This window comes from Phycodurus eques, chromosome 22, assembly GCF_024500275.1.
Source record: "Phycodurus eques isolate BA_2022a chromosome 22, UOR_Pequ_1.1, whole genome shotgun sequence".
NCBI lineage: Eukaryota > Metazoa > Chordata > Actinopteri > Syngnathiformes > Syngnathidae > Phycodurus > Phycodurus eques.
In genome coordinates this window covers 8129305-8149100 of record NC_084546.1, presented here as the reverse complement: position 1 = coordinate 8149100, position 19796 = coordinate 8129305, and the positions used below count along the sequence as shown (strand labels likewise).

The following is a 19796-nucleotide window of genomic DNA, read 5'->3' as shown; positions in this document are numbered from 1 at the left end:
AAACATATTCCCTGTGATAAACAGTGGTTCGCCGTACTTTCTTTTCAAAACCAAATTTTTTGTCCTCAGTACTCCGAACTATCATATTTTCCATTCCCATTTTCTACCCTCTTAATTATACATACCCTGATCTTCGAAACAGTGTGCAACTCTTTATTTTGCTCTCAAGTCTATGAAGATGGATATTTTGCCCTTGGTGCACCAATTGGTAGTCAGTGCAGAAGGCAAGTCCGCCGCCATGACTGCACAAGATGCATCAGGTGCTCAGATGAGTCGGTGGGCTCCACATTGACTTCAATCATAATGAAATAAATCTGGGTATTTCCGTGAAATATAAAATACAAGACGATATAAGCTCAATAAACTGACTTGGGTACATAGTTTGAGTTTAAATTGTGTCGAAATTGAGGAGGATACATACAAGAGCTCTTCGTGACTCGGTGGTGACGCGAATTGGCATTTAAGTCCGCCAAAAAACAAACGCCGAATCACAATTCTCGCATTTGAATCACAACGAATCAAAGAATAACACACCACAGTGGAACCTCAATTTAAGAACTCAATTGGTTCTTTCACGGGGTTTGTAAATTGAACATAGTTTTCTCATTAAAAATAATGTAAACAGGAATAATTTGTTCGTCTCAAAAAAATATAAAATAAATAAAAATCCCTATTTCAGTAAAAGGTACGCAAAACTCTATGAACCAAGTTTACAGCAAGCGGAACTGTCCTCATTCAAATGTAGCTGCAGCTTGCATACTGGGAAGGAAGAAGAAACGTTCTGGGCTGGTGATATGCAGTGTCCAACTTTGACAAGGAGAGGACAACGTTTGCTACTTGCCGTTGTCTGGCCAGACTCACATTTTGAACAGAAGAAGATGGGGGGGGGGAAACACGAACGCCCATCCATCCATTTTCTGTACCGCTCTATCCTCCCAAGGATCGCGGGCCTGCTGGAGCCTATCCCAGCTATTTTCAGGCGAGAGGCGGGGTACACCCTGAACTGGTCGCCAGCCAATCGCAGGGCACATATAAACAAACGAACCATTCGCGCACACATTCACACCTAAGGGCAATTTAGAGTCTTCAATCAACCTACCATGCATGTTTTTGGGATGTGGGAGGAAACCGGAGTACCCAGAGAAAACCCACGCAGGCACGGGGAGAACATGCAAATTCCACACAAGCGGGGCCAGGATTTGAACCCCGGTCCTCATAACTGTGAAGCAGATGTGCTAACCAGTCAGTCGCCCACCGTGCCACCCGATATCACGAACGTTATGAACAAAATGTTCTCTTTTTGCACGCTGCAGGGAAATAACAGACAATTAGAAAAATAACTTTTCAAATTAAACGTTGAGCAACAAAAATAACTTCATGAAGTTATAAAGGACTGTTTGTCCTTATAAAAAAGGACAACCAGTCCTTTCTGCACCACGCTACACCAACGACCCCAAACAGTGTCATGTCACGAATCCTTCGCAGCCAGTCAGAAATCACAAAAACCTTTAACTTGAACAAACAGGTTGCAACGATGACGACAAAAAATGAAATCCACATTACCTAGAGTTCTTGGCTTGCAGCAGCTTCTTTTCTTGACAACAAGTTGGGATGTAAGTGCCTCGCCTCCGCGCAAATGTTTTCATTTATCCAAACGAGCAACAGCTTTTCCACTTGGTCCAAAAGTTTCTCTTTTGAAGACATTTCACTGCCTTGGCCATGCCAGCAGCATCAAAAACGCCGTCCCCCACAGTAGTGGCAATTGTGGACTGACTGTATTTCTTCCATACTGTATTTGCGAGCGCATGCCCTGAAATGCATGTGCCATTGATACACTGTACATTAGTCCTCACAAATGGTCTTTTCTAAGTCCACAGTGAGTCCCTCCCTCTTGCTAGGCTTGTCCGTCATTGTATGTCAAAATGGCACACAATCACGCACGAAGCAAAGTCGAAATCAGGATGCAAAATTTATGATTGCCAATATGTTTGTGTTAAGTGTACTATTAGTCTATTACAGATAAGAACATTACACACACCAGCACCAACAAAATTTAATAGTACCTGTACTGGTACATGTTAGTTTTTGTTCCATGCAAAATTACACACACACACACACACACACACACACAGAAACAAACTGTCCCCTTTTAGATTCAGCCACCGGAAGATCGGCATTGCTATCTAGTGGTGAAAAGCCGAACACCAAAAACATTTTCCGGTCGAGAAATAAACCAGAATTTCTGTTGTTTTTTGGCGATATTATACAGATGCAAAACTTTTATAGACAGTTTTCAAACAGTCAAGTTGGATTTTTCATTCATTGGACTATGAGATCTTGAAATATTTTTGAATAGGATAAGGATTAGCCATTCGATTCTGATTCGGAAGGCATTCGTTAATGTCAATACGAATAGCAAGTCGGAATTTAGAGTGCAATCCCGAGGAATAACAAATGAATACATACCTTTCGGAGCCATGTTGAGCTCACAACGTACGACAAGCTAAATGTTATTAACGATAAATTAACCTTTATCGTTATCTACTCCACAGTTGAAGATTCCCGACTTGGACACGTGACTGAGGGGGGGGGGGGGGACTGTCAAAAAGAAAAAAAGCGACAGAAAGAACAAAGCACACTATAATCTCATTGAGCTGCCATCTTATTGGATTTGTTTGACTTTTGAGGAAATTCCTTCCCAGAAATGCTAGAACTCCAAACAGTCCCACTATTGGGACGTTCCACTGTAATATATAGTGGAAGCAGTGCATGTTGGTGTGAGCTGATGATGTACTGCGCCAGTGCAGTGGAAGAGTCATGTCTCCTGTTGAGCAGGCCAGCAAAGTCACCTTCTGGCAGCTGTCGAGCACCATCCACTAATGCACTTGTGACTTCTGAACCTTACAGTTAATGACCATGGAGGTAATGGAGAGGGATGTGGACCATGAACAACTCCACAATTATGGCCTGGTAGATTTCTCGCATACCGTATATAGTCGATTGAGCTCTGTGCTACTACAAGTGCGAGCAGCCAATGTGCTTTATTTTTTTTTTTTTTACCTGAAAGTCTCGCTCCTCAAGAATCTCTTTTCTCCACCTCACAAGGAAGGCTGCACAGACGTAGAGATGGAAATGGGAGAAACCCTCGGGTTCAGCCTAGAGGAAACAAAATGAAAAAGTTGCGGGTTGATTTAACTAAGTGAATAATCTCAGTGTTTTACCTCAAACGTGTCCTCCCATTTACTTTTTACAAATATAACCATTAACATAGCAAAAAGTGTAAGGAAATCAATAAATAAAAAGAACATTTTATGCTAGAATCCAGAAATACGCAAATGCAGAACAACCAAGCGACACAATTCTTCTTTTCTTTGCACGCTTTCTTATTTCAACCCCTCATTATGTTTGGCAGACAGCTTTTTTTTTTTTTTTTATGAGCAGTGGGGAATTAGAGTCAGAGAAAGACAAAGGATTCCTTGTTCTTATTCATTTTCCTCCAGAGCCCTATCACATGGAGGATAATTACTCGGGTCTTTGAATCCGAGAAGTGTGTGGCCCCTTTAAAGATGGCACCCAATATTCAAAGTGTAAATGGTGAGATGTGTTGAACTAATTCTGGCATGCTTGTCAGGGAGGTTTAGTTACCCATATTCTTCCCCCCCCTCAAATACAGGGAATTAAAGTGTGTCATTGCGCTCATGCATGTGCCTCTGTGTACGCACTACTACGCTGATGCACATGAGCACGCGCATGTAGTGCGGTGCTTTGATAGCAACCTTGTCCTCATTTTGGTTGAAGGAAATCCATGGCTGTTTTCTTGCCTTTTGCCCTACAGTGACTGTTCGAGGGGATGCTTGCGAACAGCCAAGCGTGGCGTGACGTGACTCATATACGCCGCCCTTGTTGGTCTAACCTGGCAGCTCGCGTCCAAACAACAGGAGAGAGCAAACACAAACAAGGATGAGTGAATATATGAGTGACACGCCAGGAGCGCCGTGTTTATCAGTGGCCAAAGATTTGCTGTTTTAATTTCCTTTTCGTCTCCCGAGTGTGGGTTTTGAGTTCACGGTTGAGGGCACTGGCAAACTTCAACCGACTATAAAACTGAAAGCCACTCTTATCTTGCTCCCTGGAAAAGCATCTTAAAGCTTTGTGGTATGCTTGCCAGGCCGGTAGCTGCCAATGTACCAATTGCTCACCTTTGCATGTCTAATCCAAAACCGTCTTTTGAATACCCTGTTGACCGACGGAAGTAATGTTTCTGCTGGATGCCTTAGCTGTGTCGTCACGTAAGTAAACAGTTTGCAATAACATACTGCAATGTGTAAGAGGCTCCAAAGCTGTTTTGTTGTGTGAACAGATGTGCTGAAGACCCAGGTGCCACTGGTTACTTGATACGGTGTTCAGTGCAAAGCTTTGCTAGGAGCATGTTTAAACAATGACTCGTGGTTTGGGTATTTTAAGAAAATTAACTGGGCTTTACTCAAGCGACTCTTGCCAAAAAATGCATTGTCCAAAATACATGCAAAGGCAAAACATAGGCCCTAACATCCCAACAGATTAATGTTGACAGTAAAAAATGTTAGCCGCATTTGCATCATCCATCACTCTTTGTCTCGTTCCACATCAATTTCTCTCCCTGACACACTATCCCTCCCTACTGTCCTATTGCGCCGCGTCATTTCAATGACGTTCTTGTCATTATCAAATACAAAATAAAGTTTGTCATACTAGTCAAGGTGACACAGTTAAAGCCACACATCTCCTGTTCTGTTGTTATGCCTCGTATCCAGCAGCCCTTGTGCCGCGGCAGCCATATTGGCTGAGACATACTAGACCGGCTGATCAAAGTGGAGAGGATGTGGGTGAGGAGACAGGATGATGGAGGGGGAATAGAGAAGAGAAAGGGTTGCGTGTGAGGCTCGGAAAGGCAAGGTAAATAAAGACGTGAGTGGGAATATTGCAATGTCACAGAGGCTTCAAACTGCTGCGTCGGTTCTCGCGGGGTTCAAAACGTCTCGCAAAACAAACCAGCATGACACGGAGCTTCATTGCTATTCCAACGAAGCGACGGAAGACGAGGTGACGGCGCTTGCGGAAGTGATGCAAGATGATCAAGCGCTGATGCAATAATTACACGGGAAGGACAGAAAACGTCAGAAACGCTGACGCTTGAGTGACGCGATAAAAGCACTTTTTGAACGAGCGCTGACAGGAATTTAATGTCACAAAAGTATTTCTTCCATTTATGCAAAAGGAATTTTAACTTTACACCCATTTTAAATTGCAAATTATCATGCAAGGTCTACGACACTAAAGACCTATGAGAAACCACTGGTGATTTAACAGCTTGTATCTTGAGCTCAGCGCGCTTCTAGTAACTCAGCACTTGGGTAAATTGGAAGGGATGAACAATTAAAATAATGGGTTTGATGGGTTCCTCGTAAAACTGGAGGTGGAAAAATTACTGGGGGTGAGGATCTTAATCAAACTAATCATATCATTCCATAATCAAGTGCGATCAATCACTAATTCTGCCAGTCTGCCTAAAATGCACCTTGAATATGCTTGCTTTAAGTCAATTAGTTTTATTACTGTGATGCATATTAAAGATGTTTTTTCTTGAATTTTTAATGTTACTCTCCTCTCAAATGAAAAGCACAGCGATGAGTCAAAAAAAAAAAAAAAAACACTTTCAGAAAAGCTGTTAAATGCTGGGAGTGCATTAAATCACAATTCTGTACACTCTGGTATTTTCTACCTGGAAAAGCATGACAAAAATGCAGCCATGTGAGTATAAAAAAAACATACTAACCTTCCTTTTATATTGCAGGTCAAATGGAACCATTTGTTGTCATTTTTTGCATAAAACTCCTGAGTGTATACATTTATTTGTGCATTCATTGTTTCACATGCAGTATTTGGGAGTTGAATAAATGAAGTAAGAATTACGTCTCTGGATTGTTTTGCTTCGGACACTTTGGGATTCAAATTCCCTTTTTGGTGCTCCCGAGAACATCATAACAGTTGGGTTTACACATGCTTTCGGTTACCTTTGAACCTTTCGACATCGAACCTGCGCAGGGGTCAAACGGACGTTTGCGATTGTCTTTCGGTTGGTCTGCACAATTTTAGTTTGATACCCAGTTTAAGTAAAGTCTGATATTAACATTACTTATTTTAAATGTATTCATTAAATAACAACTACTTCGAGGTCTGTAAAAAAAAAAAAAAAAAAAATTCTCTCTCAAAACAAGTGCAACCCCCTCAAAAAGTAACGTCTTACTCAGAGTACATTCTCAATCAGTTTTGTTTAACTTTACTTGAGAAATGATTTTTAAACCTGTACTTAAAGTTTAAACAGCTACTTCAGTGTTCCTTGTTTTATAAACATTTTAAATAATCATAAATATAAAAAAATAAATTGAAAAATAATTAGTTCATCAGAATTCTTTTCGTTTCTTGGAATGACCAAAAACAATACAATTTACCAAGGCTTAAACTGTGACTCATACAATCAACTGAGGCTTTGCTGATTTTGTTGAACGTGATGCTGTACGAAAGGAACCTTTATATGGCAAAAGAAGCAACACTATTCAAAAACAAACACCAAAAAAAAAACATTCAAAGTCATAATTCCCATATTTATTTTTACACGTGCACTGGTCACTCAGCACTGAGCGGCTCCCTACATGATAAAGTACAGGCACGGCATGAAGAGGAAGCATGATTCAGAGGCTGAAAATGTCACAGTATCACTTTAACAGCCATGCTAATGCTGCCACACTGTGTTACTTGCTAATTTCATGCTCTACGCAACAGGGATAATTTGGTCCCTGTCTGTCTGCCTGCCCGCCCGCCTGCTGGGGAGGAAAAGTGAATGTGTGTTGTTTTTTTTTTTTTCCCACGACATAATTCCTGTGTGTGTGTGTCTTTGTGTTTTTAATGTCACTTTCATCCCTTCTGCTAGCAGGATCAAGAGGGACAAATGCATGGCCACTAAAGGCAAAAAAAGTATAATAAATTATCATTTGGAGAAACAGAGCCAGCCAAATAGGAAGATGCCATAAATTGGTAAAAGAAGAAGAGAATATGAGAGGAATTGAGAGAAAGCGCAAAAGGCCGGCTTGTGCTGGAGCGTGGTAGCTGAACAGATGGTCACCCCACAGAAAGAAGACCACAGCGGAGACATTACAACATTCAGGTTAAAGCCTCCCTTGGAAGGCACACAGACGCTCGGAGGGAAAGGGCAAAGGCTTCCGATTTATCAGGGGCATTGAGAGTGACCCAAAAAACATGTTTGTCTCCAACAGCCTTGCTTTGCATTTCAGTCATTATTGCACATAAAATCAATATCTCGTCTTGTTAAAAAAATAAAATAAAAACTGCCTGTGTACAACTGCCTAATCAATACGTAACAGTGACCATCAGCTATACAGTATAATGAGATGAATAAAGGTTGCACAACCTTAAGTGTCACATTTGATTAAACCAGCAACGTGTAATATTACCTTAAAATAACACTGCACAGTGTCCCTATCGCTGCTACAGTCACTCCAAATTAACAGCTGTTTTGGTTCGCATCTGTGCTAAGACTAACAATCGGATATGTATAGCACATTTGATAGATTTTATATTCAACCGCCAACAACTTTAGTTTGTATATTTATCAATCCGTTCCCACCCAGCAGTTCGTTTGTGATCAATTGTTTTTTGTTTTTTTTAATGTTTTTTTTGGTCAAGTTTCCGCCTACCAGTTTGGTACCATTGTTTGTCCTCACATAGCAAGTTCTGCTTCGTTCGCAATTCTTTTTACATATACCGGTAAATTTTCTATTGTTAAAAGTTCCCACTTCACATTCAGGGTTACGGACAATTTTGTATGGTTCCCATTTTTGGTTTTTGTTTAATTCCCATCAAATAGTTTAACTTGGTTTGCAATGCTCTTTAAAAAAAAAAAGAAACAACGGCCCCACCTTGAAGTTTAGTTTTATCGTAATTGTTTTCCCTTTTTATATTGTCTCTTATCGAGACGTGTATCTGAATCTGGATGTAAAGCGTTGTAAAGGTTGCCCAGCCCTCGTTTGCTGTGTTGCCAAATCTAGTAGAACAGACAAGAGCGGTTTATAGCTTCTATAATGCTGAAAGTTTTATGAGAGGAAATGGCCCAATTCCCCTACGAGAGTAGGACGACAGGTGACTGAGCCTGCCAAAAAACAGGTGTACTGTGTGTTTGTGCAGTGTACCTGTGTGTGCGATGGGGCTGCCATCCAAACAGCATTGTAGAATCAAATATTTAGGGGGAGGATTACAAGTACAATGTGTAGGTCGGCAACTCACTCAACCGTCGTTTCATTTATTTTCCAACTTTCAGACCATTCAGGACAGTTTTTGTATTGATTGTTTTTTTTTTGTAAACACAACAGTAGGTCTACGGTTTTAGAGAACAGTCCGCAATTACAGTCCTGTACATATTTGTTCTTTTGCACTGATTACACTCGTAACTTATGGGTTATGTGCAGTGGTGTGAACAAGTGTTTGCCCCCTTCCTGATTTCTTTTTTTTTTTGTTTGTTTTGGTCACAATTAAATGTTTCCCATCATCAAATATATACAAACACTTTTTCACACCATTATATAGAACTGATATAGAACTGCTTGTTGCTAAGGTAATCATACAGGCATGTACAGGAGATCCATTAGCCACAAGACCTTGAACACGGTTTCTTGATGGGCACAAACTTTGAGAAACTCGATGAAATTTTCTATTATTTTATGTAGGAAATAATAATTCAGGACTGTGGGTGACCCATGCTCTTACTTATTAAATCACTGTCAAGGCAATTCTACGCATTTTTTACTCACCATTTGCCTTGTTTTTTCCCTCACTTAAGATGTAAAATTCATACTCTTTCACAAAATGTTCAGGATTAAAGATTTTAGTAAATTGTGTTATGAAGCACACACAATCCCTACATGAATAATACTGACAAGATTTATTGGGTATTAAATCTTTTAAGAAATGTATCGCGGAATACCACGATGAAAATTAAAGCTCAGTGCCGCTAAATATTGTAAATACATTAGAATTTAAGTGAAATTACTCTCATCTCATCAAACATCACATTCGGGGACTGGAGAATCCGCTGTATATTTTCAGGAGAGCTCAAGTGCTAGCCACACAAGTAGCGGACGTTGACTCAATAACAAAAAAAAAACACTTGGCGTAAGTGGCGATGCTAAAAGGAGGTTAACCATCTAGCAAAACTGTAGGCGCTGCTAATAAATAAATACAAGAGGGACTGAATGTGAAAAGAGCAGCACCACAATCACGGAGAGACATGTTTGGAACGCGATTAAGAGCTTGCCCTCTGTCAACAGAGTTACGCCATTGCAGTAAATGCGTGTATATCCTGTAGATGAGTGTGATTACCTGGTAGGTGTCCCAGAGTCTAATAGTGCATCGGAGTGGCAGCTCCCGCATCAAAAGGTTGTTCATCCAGCGAAAGGCAAACTGCAAGTATTCCACCTCGTAATGCTGCATGTGATGATGCACTGACTCTGCAAGATGGAGAAACAACAAGAATATCATATTTTTAAAAGCTCTCAAGTTGACACACATTGCTTTGTGTTGAGATATTTTGTTTACAAGAAAGCCTGTATGGCTTATTTCTCTCATTGAGTAAAGATCATTCCATATTAAAAGCTTAAGTCCCGCAATTACCTCCTTGAAGTGGACATCACGGGCATCATACTAGCGTACCACACACGCACGCATAACGGGTATTGATTATCGCATGCCGGCCGCGGAGTGTTGACGCACAACAAAAGGCAGCTTTGTATTCATGGCGATGACATAGCTCTCTTGCTGAATCAGCCTGCCATGTCTTGCAGTGACCAATTGTGCTGCACTGTCTGCAAGCATGATGAAGGTTTAGAAAGGGTACAGTCACAGCTTCCAGCAAGAAAACATTCTAACTTTGCATCCACAAAGAAAAAGTGTTCCATCCCTATACTGGATTTCATTTGATGACAATACTTTATGAAATGATGTAATCAGAAAATCTCAGGCTTCCATTTCTTTTGGAGAACAATTTTTCCAACGTTTAAGTGCTTTTAGCAGGTCGGTGGGACAAATAATTGCATACTAATAAAGAAAGAGCAGAGATTTTTCGAGCAACAAAGACCAAACAGTTAAAAAACATGCCAAATTAAGTTTAACTCATTCGCAGTCTACTTCCTGTTTAATGAGGGACCATTCATGAGATAGTACAGCAAAAAGTACCAATATGAGGAAAAAATAAATTACTGTAATTTCTCGTGTATAATGCGCACCCCCCCCCCCCCCAAAATCTTTTTTTGTCTGAAGTCAATAGTGCGCATTATACATAGGTATAGGGGCACATGGAAAAAAAACTTTCACATTTTATAAATATGCCGCCATCTAGTGGTTATGAAAAAGCTGTACACTTTCATTCCAAAATGCCACTGTCACCTAGTGGTTATAAAAAAAGTTGTAGCCTACACTTTCATTCCAATATGACCGGGGGTACGTATGACTGCATATATGTACAGTTATGCTCATAAGTTTACATATCCTGGCAGAATTTGTAAAATATAGTTGTTGTTTTTTTAATATGACTGATGAATGAACAACAACCATCATTAATTTCTTTATGGCTATGTTTTGTTTAATGATAATGCTTTTCTGAAATGCTTGACAGTTTAATTTGAATCCCATTAAAATACAATTTTATGTTTCTCCTGGTCCATGTTTTCCAGAATTGTACCCATCTTACAAATTCTGCCTGGGTAATCAAACATATGAGCACAACTGTGTGTTTTCTCATTTCCTCAATAAAAGTAGGGCTGTGACTTTTAAAATAAGAGCAAGTAAATAATAAAAAAAAGGATTACGTGTTCAAATAAAGTGCTTAACTTCAGAATTTTTAAAAAAAACTAACAAAATCCAAATAATACTTCTATGTTTTGATCATCTGGGTAGAAGCAAAATCATGCATTGTAAAAATGCACTATACCTAGGTAGAAGAGTTTTCCAGAATTTTGAGGTCAACTTTGGGGGTGCGTATTGTACATGGGTGCGCATTATACACGAGAAATTACGGTAATTGGACGCATTCACCACTCCACGCACAGTACTTATTTTTTTATATTTATTGTGAAAAAAATATTTTTGTGCAATCGCGCTAACTAACCAACCAGAAAACTAACAGCCACACAAACACTGCCAGTTTGCATTTTTAGATTTTCATTAGCATCGTATGTTAAATTGTGCAAAAGCCATTTTTGTTTTTACTCCATGTCAGGTCATAGCATTCCCCTCAGTGAGATGAATAGATGAGTCAAAGGAAAACATTTAAAAACTTTGCACCTTTGTTCCTTTTCTATGTTACTGATAAATGTTGCTTCCCCGTCAAAAGATTAAAAATACCGCTATTTATGCAGAGGCTGATATATTTCAAAGCAATCAAACCTGTGACACTCAATCTCCAGTCCACACACACACCACACACACACACACACACACACACACACACGTGTGCCTCATAATAGAGCTGTAATTACAGAACTGTCAGAGAGTCTGTGCAAAAAGGCAGTTAGGGAGGAACTATGGCATCATTTGACTGACAAGCGCACATACAGACATTACCACTTTCGATACAATTTTCATGTCCGGAACATTATAACAACACCCAGCAATCACTTGAATGAGACCTTCTCGCAGAGCTCAAGCAAGCATGTTTTAAAATAAAATAAAAAAATACAGCTACTATTGCGCACTTGTCTCTGCAATGTAATTATTACGCGCCGCTGTGAGAGCACACAACATGGCTGCCCCATTAAGGGCGAACGGTGACAGACATCGGCCGACTGCCAAACACTTGAGAACAACTTTTGGACAAAGTTAAATTACGCTAATGAACTTGCTCTGTCTAGTATTAAGACTTGAGCAAACATGAGTAGGAAGCATAGGTTGCCGATTGCCGTTTGTCATGAGGAATTATCACAGCAGGCGAGGAGCTAAAATTAACACACGCACACACATTCGACTAAAACTTGTGGCTTTTTAACTCTGGGCTGCAGTCCAGCTGGCACCGCGCTCGGCATGCTGGGTCGGCTGGTTAGTGCGGGCCGAGCTAGGTGGAGGATGATATCGCTCATGGACACTGATTGACTGATGAGTCTTGTCTTCTTTCCTACCGCGGAGCTAAAGTTGAAGACGGAGGCCAAGCTGCTGGCTCATGGCTCAGGCACGGCGAACACGGGACGGTCAGAGGTCGTACAGTGACGAGTGAGTATTTCCCAGCATTGTGCTGATGAGGACGTTTTGGCTCGACTCTCCTTGGTGCACAGTATAATTGCAACAACACATTACGTCCTCTCATCTGACCTTTATTTGCGCCACACTCTTTCTTTCATTGACTTCTGCTTTCTCCCGCTGCTTTAATATGAGGACAAATCATCAGTACAAATGTATATCATGCCGCATGCAAGTGTGGGGGAAGGAAAGCTTTGTTCTCTTCTGCTTCGCATTCCTTGCTTTCCTTGTTCAAGGTAAGCTGATGTGTGACATTTGCTAAGCGAGGCAGACGTGCAAACCACTAAACCACCCAGCAAACTAATCCAATCTGAATTCATCAGCCCACAAAGCATTGCCCAAAACCAACTTGTTTAAAAAGACCTTCTTTAGAAGATGATAAAGGGATTTTTTTATGCTCAACAACTAAACTTTAAGGCAATAGTATATTGTTATAACTCATTTTATTAATTTAAGCAGAACTGGAACCTAAAAGGCAAACAGGAGAGTCCATTAACTGTACAGGTAATTATTCCTGGAACACAAAACAAACACGATCACAAAAACAATGCGGCTGACCGCAGGGGGACTGCAGGAGTTGGTCACAAACAGTTGCACTTTTAAAGTTAACAGAAGAAATATACGCTCAACTTTAAACAATGTCACGCTTGAAAATGCACATCAACTTTAAACTAGACCTAGAGAACAGTATATTTTTTTTTCCTATTGGTCTTTTATCATCCATAATGCTATACAGCATCTCAACCCAACTACCAGCCATTTAACACAATGCAGGCGCACACAGCACACGCGTCAGTGTGCCTCTCATTTGCATAACTAAATTCACCTTTGGGCAATTTGCATGTTAATGAACTCATGCTAATGCACTTGCTCGCGACAAATACACAGACAGAAGATAAGGGAGCGATAAAGAGATCAGAGAGGCATTTGTGGCTTGTCTTTGGAGGAGGTAGGGTGCCAAGCGAGGGCGTCGAACAAGGCAAACAGAAGTTTCCGTGAATTGTTACAAGTGGAATAATTATGAGGGGCGGGCAGTGAAAAAAATGCTGTGGTTTTTATTCGAGAGCAATCAACAAGGAAATAAACTTACTTCTGTTTACTCATCTTTTGCTGTCGACGATATTTTGCCACAAAATGTATGTGCTCATTATGCTGACAGAATTAGCTATTATCCCCTCAAGAACGGTGTTAAAGTGGCATTGTTTTAAAAGCGAATGATTGCTACCCTGTGGTTTTATCAGCCACAAAACAGTTTTTAATCAGGTCTTAAACTACATAGGCATGCAGGTACAGGGAATGGTGGTGTGCCTTTATTTTGCATTTTGGTTCAATCACAGTTATTGAAACGAAGGGAAGAAGGAGGGACAGACAGATCAGCAATCTGCTGCCAATGCTGACCGAGTGCTGCTGACCATTAATTCAATCAAACAGCAGGCTGAGGTCAATAACATCCATCTACTACGCCCTTTCCTTGACACTCTAGCCATCTCCAAGATCTAACACTAAGCACTGTGTGAGAGGATAGGGGATTGCAGTGTCACAAGCCAAACTTACATCTAATAGGTGCTGCTAAGTCATTTTGAAAAAGTTGACAAGCCTTTGAGACGCCCCAAAAATCAGATGCTCTGTTGACAGCAAACCGAAACGCTATAGTGTAATACGAGAGAAAAGGTATCAGTGATCTCATTAGGGGTGGTAATGTCAAACCAGCGAGGTAGAAAATGTCTGTGCCCCGGCTGCGATGACAGGGCACTTATGGAGTCAGCAAGCAGCGAAACTTGCCGAGTCATATTTTTCAAGCCTTTTGCTGGTGCTGCGCGCTGAAGCTTATGTGTCGCAAGGACATGATTTTGCTTTGTCTTCATTTATTTCTTTTTGAACCCACATTCACGGTCCAAATGCGAACAATCTGGTTTCATTAACACTAGCGCACACATTCTAACATACACTCGCATACTATAACCATGACCTGGACACACAAATGCACACGCTTGGGGGTGTTGAGTTTCGTCTTCTCCTCACCCTGACTGACAAAGAGGGTGACAGCATCATGGGACGTTGCAAGGTTATCCAATAGCATGGTCATTATACAAAGGCACGCTTCAATGAGACATGCTTGACGCATTCGTCGACCTTTTTCTCTAGAACATGTACTGTAGGGGACCTTAAATCTGTGTTTTAGGCCAGCTTAAAGCGGTGTTTCCCAAACTTTACTGAGTGAAGGAACATATTTTACGTTGGAAAATTTCCGACACACCACCAAACCAAAATGTCACAAAAAATAAAGTGGTACCTCGACTCAAGTGACCCAATTTAGGCATTTAACAGTTTTGCTCGTATTGCGTGTGGTGTGCTGCGATAATCTCAACACAGAACACCACACACACAGATTCTGTTCCGCCGCCGATCTCGAAATCATTATTTTATTTTAGTTTTGTTAAGGATAAGCATGAGACTAACCATCTATCCTGCTGACCAGCTCCTCCAGTGCCTTGACTTTCCTCTGAATGCCTGGCTGTGCAAAGGTGTAGTTGTCCTGGGAAGAAAGAACAGTGGTCAGACAGTTCAAGTCTCCATCATACAACTAGATCTTTAGAACAAACATTTCTAAAAGCAAAACCATTTACATGTATGAGAGGAGCTTGTGCAACAGACAGAACATCATTCAAGAAATAGTCTTCATGTTTCCCAGTAATTGCTTGGACAACATTTCTAAAATTGTTCCTTTGGTGGCCTGCAGCTAATCGCGGACACAGACACAAAACTGTCTAAAATTTTAATTTCTCTCCCGTTCTTTGATGGTTCATTTGTCGCGGAAAAAGAGCAGCAGCCATTACAGACTTGAAGTGCTTTGCGCATTACACACGTCGCTCGAGCAGTCTATTAAAATCAGTGTGTGGCTTGAAAGACAAAGCTGAGAGCTCATTGTCTTGCGGGTGGCAAAAATTTAACATGAGATGGAATGAAAATGTGTACATTTGCTAAACAGTACCTTACACATAACTGTGTGTCAAAAAGCTAATAAACCTGCAGTACAACACTTCAGGCTGTAATATGGACACAATGATCACAGGAGTGGGCAACAACGGTTCGTCAAACTTGCAGAATGGGCATCTGAGAAGGGCCTGTAAGCATTCTGTGGGCGACTCCAAACTCACAAACACACATGCGCGCGCACACACACACACACACACAGACACACACACACACAGAGAGACAAACAACGAGGATTAAGTTTCCTTGAGGGGTCATTTCAGCATGGCCAAAGAACAGCTGATGTGGCAAACCATCCAACAAGCAGAGAGTGATGGAATGAGAAAATGAGAACGAGAGAGAAGGAAGGAAGAAAGGAGGGAGGGGTGATTTAGTAATAAACAGCTCTCGTTGTCCTTCATGCTCAGCAGAACGAAGGTGTGTGTGCATCCTCCCTGAGCCGATTGGTGCCTGGCTGGGTAGAAACATCCATTTAAACATTTGTGGGGGGTTTCAATCTCTATAGGAATGTTTTTTTTATCCTCTGCTTTCCCATCAAAACCAAATGAGTCATAGGAATCTATCTGTGGAGTTCCACAGGTGTCTGTCCTTGGACATTTGCAATTGAAACTTGTTTTTTGATGGGGGGGGAAATGACTTAATGTGTCCATCTTAAAACTCAACCTCATGTTCCCAAAGTGTCTCCAAAAAATTTGCAACCTTACCTAAATGAGGTACATTAGGTCAAATCTTATCTGATTTTGTGACAGCATCTTACATAGTCCACCTTTGGAAATAGTATCAGAGCCCTAACAGAGACTGGACAGTGCCATTTGGAAAAGGAAATTCCAAAACTCTGGGCAAATATATCCTGTACCGACTGTTACAGCTCTGATGCCTTTGCAAAGTTGACGAGTGTCGCCATAACAGCATGTGCTTCTTTGGTTCTTGTGACCTGATATGATTTGGACGATTGCGTTTCAGAATAAGAGGATAAATTCCCAAGAGCTATTTACTCAAGCTACTAACCCTCCTCCATCGATTAATCTGAATGACATTTGCCTTTTGTAATTCAGCTCTATTTTCTAAAGTCCCCTCCTCTTCTACACTGGTGTTAATTTGGTGAGGTGCAGCGCAAGCGTTGAGAGTAATTACATTTGCATTATTGAGGCTGCTGGCTTTAATCAACTACCCTCCTCATGCTCTCACCTGCTTCTTGTTTTCCTGCTTCCAGTCACTGTAGCATATTTCCCAGTTCTTAATCTTGGCTTTTGATGCAATATCTCTCAATGCAGAGTTCTTCACTTTGTGATTTATTTTCTGTCACTCTCCTTAATGCATTTCAATCACATATCTCAGTCGCATTCACAAGACAAATCCGATTCTCACGTTTCTCTTTATTACCTCCTGCTTCTACTGACAATTTACTTACATCTCTTAATTCAGACACTAATTCCATTAATTTGTTTTTTGTTGTTTTTAATTCTTGACACACATCTTGTTTAAAGTTGTTGTATGTGTTTTGGTTTTTTTTTAGAGGCCTGGTGGGAATAAATTAATGTATTGCAAAGTCATGTTTCATTATCCATGCAGAGTATTCAGGTAAATCAGTCATATGTTTTGATGTTTGGGTTGGATGACACAAAGCGAGAGTTTCATCCTGTTGATCTCACTTGGATGGTCGTTTCTTCATTTCTTTTTGACCTTATCTCCACAGTCTCTTTGCATCAACCTTTTGTCTCCTTTGTTATATTGTCACCTCTTTCTTGGCATGTCCCCCTCCAAGTCAAGTCCCATATGATGTACCTTTGATCAGATGAGGCAACGGGAAGAAACTAATCTCCCATATTTCCCTATCAATATGCTCTCCACTTCCCACCAGACTTTGGTCCGTCATGTAAACAGAACTGCCCACACACCAATCAAAAGTACCGTGTATACAAGCAAGACGTTCTGCCATGTGTCAAAAGCCTCTCCACTCGCTCTCAGCTGAATCAATAGCTCCTCTTCACCTCTAAAGTCCATTCTATTAGAGACAACAATGGCTCCAACACTGGACTCAGATTGCCTTCCATTGTGGTGCCGGATGTCTATCAGCAAGTTGGACAGCGGCATCACAACAATGCGGTGAGCGGGTGATGTGTTTGTGTCGGTGAGAGGGAAAGAGACAGATGACAGGTAAAGATAAAGGTTTTACAAAATAGATGTTTCAGTGTTGTTTGAAAAGGGAAGGACAGTGCAGTTATCTGCTAGTGTGTGTGACAGAAAAGGCGATTATATAAAACAGGTTCTGATAAAGAAAAAAGTGAGACAATATACAAGAGGGATTGGGGGATTTCAGTGAGCAGTTGATAGAACAAATTGTGTAGATCTGGATTGGGTCATATCACTAATGGGCTTGCCAGGACTGAGTAACTCAAGGCTGGGCATCGTTTTCTTACCATACATACCTTCCACTTGTTTCAGTGGAAGTAATACATTTCTTTGGTGTTCTTTCTTTGTAGCTTGTTGGTTAATTAATAAGATGGTTGTTTTCGAGAAATGTCACCTTCTGGATTTGTTTTCATTTCCACTGCCATACGTAGGTTTGTTTTTAGTTTTTTTTTGCTAATTACAGGCTCACATTGTTGAGCTACCCACATGGTCAGCAGTTGATACCCCAAAAGGTGCCAAGAAGTTGTACCATACACTGTACCTTAAATATTCTTCTTCTTTTCAGATAATTTAAGGATTAAGTGCATTTGTAATAATTAAGTCCTTAATTCGGGGGGGGGGGGGGGGGGGGGCTTTTCAGCAACACAATTCAAAATCTGCATACACCGAGTAACCCCACGAGATCAACAACGTAAATGTAGTTAGGGGATTGAGTGACAGCTCAAGGTGTCGTAAAAATTCCTTAGGGAGCCAAGGAACGGACACGAGGTCTGCTCCAGTCTTGCTACCTTCTGCTCGACGTTAAACCACAGACCCCTGTCCCTTACGCAACATAGATCCAGTCTCTAGCTGGTACCACGGAAACAGATGGTTGCCTTGACAATGAGCGCTGGCACACACTGTTTTGCCTGTGCTCCAAATGAGGGCTTGGATGCAGCTCAGACAAGGAGCAGCAGGACAGGGAACTGTCAAGCCTTTAATCATTGTACATTGTATGTTACATATGTGTCAGGTCATACAGTACCAGCATTTCATTTAATCTTTTTTTTTTTTTTTTTTTTAACGCGAAGTAGTATGCCAAATTATGGTCTAAGATTCAAATCATAGTATGAGGCATTTTCCATGTTGTGCCCTTTGTAGTCCATACTACCAGTAATAAGTTCATATTCCAGTGTGACCGTCCCAGAAAAAAAAATAAAATAAAGAAATATTCACAATGTACGGAAAACGACATTTAAAAGCTACAGCTCCAAAAGGCATTTCTGCAGAATTAGCATAAAAAAACAGGTGCTCATCTGTTGGGTTTAAAAACTAAGCGCCCTCTGAGTCAGGCTAACCAAATAATGGACTTATTGAACTATTGAACCCCGCCCCCCTGTATTTTCACGACCATAAGGCGCACTTAAAAGTCTTAAATTTTCTCCAAAATGTACGGGTCGCCTTACAATGCCTTAGTGTGCACCAAGTTCCAAAATCTGTAAATGTTGTTGTGTGACTTCGATGAGTGCTCCACTTGACTGACTGGGAGCATTTCCTGCCGACACACTGCTTACATAGAGAAAAGGCGGACGTGACTGAGGACAGTATATGGACGTAAAGGGGTGACAGAGGATGCTAAAGGCACGCCCCCAGTAGGTATATTGCGCCGGTATGTGGATTGTGTAAAACAACAGTTTGGCTAAGGACTACCGAAAATGGCACCAACGAAGAGACACGCTTACGAAGCACAGTTTAAACTGCAAGCTATCAGTTATGCGGAGGAACATGGGAATCGAGCAACCGCGAGAGAATTCAAGATCAACGAATCCATGGTTCGCAAGTGGAGGAAGCAGGAAAACGAGCTTCATCAAGGCAAGAAGACGAAGCTGAGTTTCCGCGGAAATGAGGCGAGGTGGCCCGAGTAGGAAGACCAACTCGAGCAATGGATTAATGAGCAAAGAACAGCTGGGAGAAGCGTCTCTACAGTCACCATTCGACTGAGTGCAATAACTCGGAGCTTTTCATCATTCCGGGAGGCTTGACGTTGGAACTCCAACCGCTGGACATCGGTGTAAACAGGGTGTTCAAAGTGAAGTTGCGAGCGGCGTGGGAGCGATGGATGACAGATGGCGAACACAGCTTTACTAAGACCGGGCGAGTTACATCACAATTTGTGAATGGATTGTGGATGCTTGGGCTAACGTGTCTGCTTGCACTGTTGTTCGAGCTTTTCGTAAAAGCCGGCATCATTTCTGAGGAGCCGCCCGGCAACGAGACTGACTCCGACAATGACGAGAGGGAACCTGGCATGTTTGATGGAGAACTTGCCCAGCTGTTCATTTCGGATACAG

At 41.2% G+C, this 19796-nt stretch overlaps 1 protein-coding gene across 3 annotated transcripts in view; it reads right to left on the bottom strand.

Annotated features, from left to right (window-relative positions):
• tbc1d22a (TBC1 domain family, member 22a) overlaps positions 1-19796 on the bottom strand; it is a 75846-nt gene that overhangs the window by 12857 nt on the left and 43193 nt on the right. For all 3 annotated transcript variants that reach the window (XM_061667305.1, XM_061667307.1, XM_061667306.1), the window contains 3 exons: positions 14800-14875; positions 9433-9560; positions 3061-3156 (listed from right to left, as the gene is read on the bottom strand). In XM_061667305.1, coding sequence (XP_061523289.1) covers positions 3061-3156; positions 9433-9560; positions 14800-14875 — 300 coding nt within the window. The remainder of the gene's footprint in view (positions 1-3060; positions 3157-9432; positions 9561-14799; positions 14876-19796) is intronic.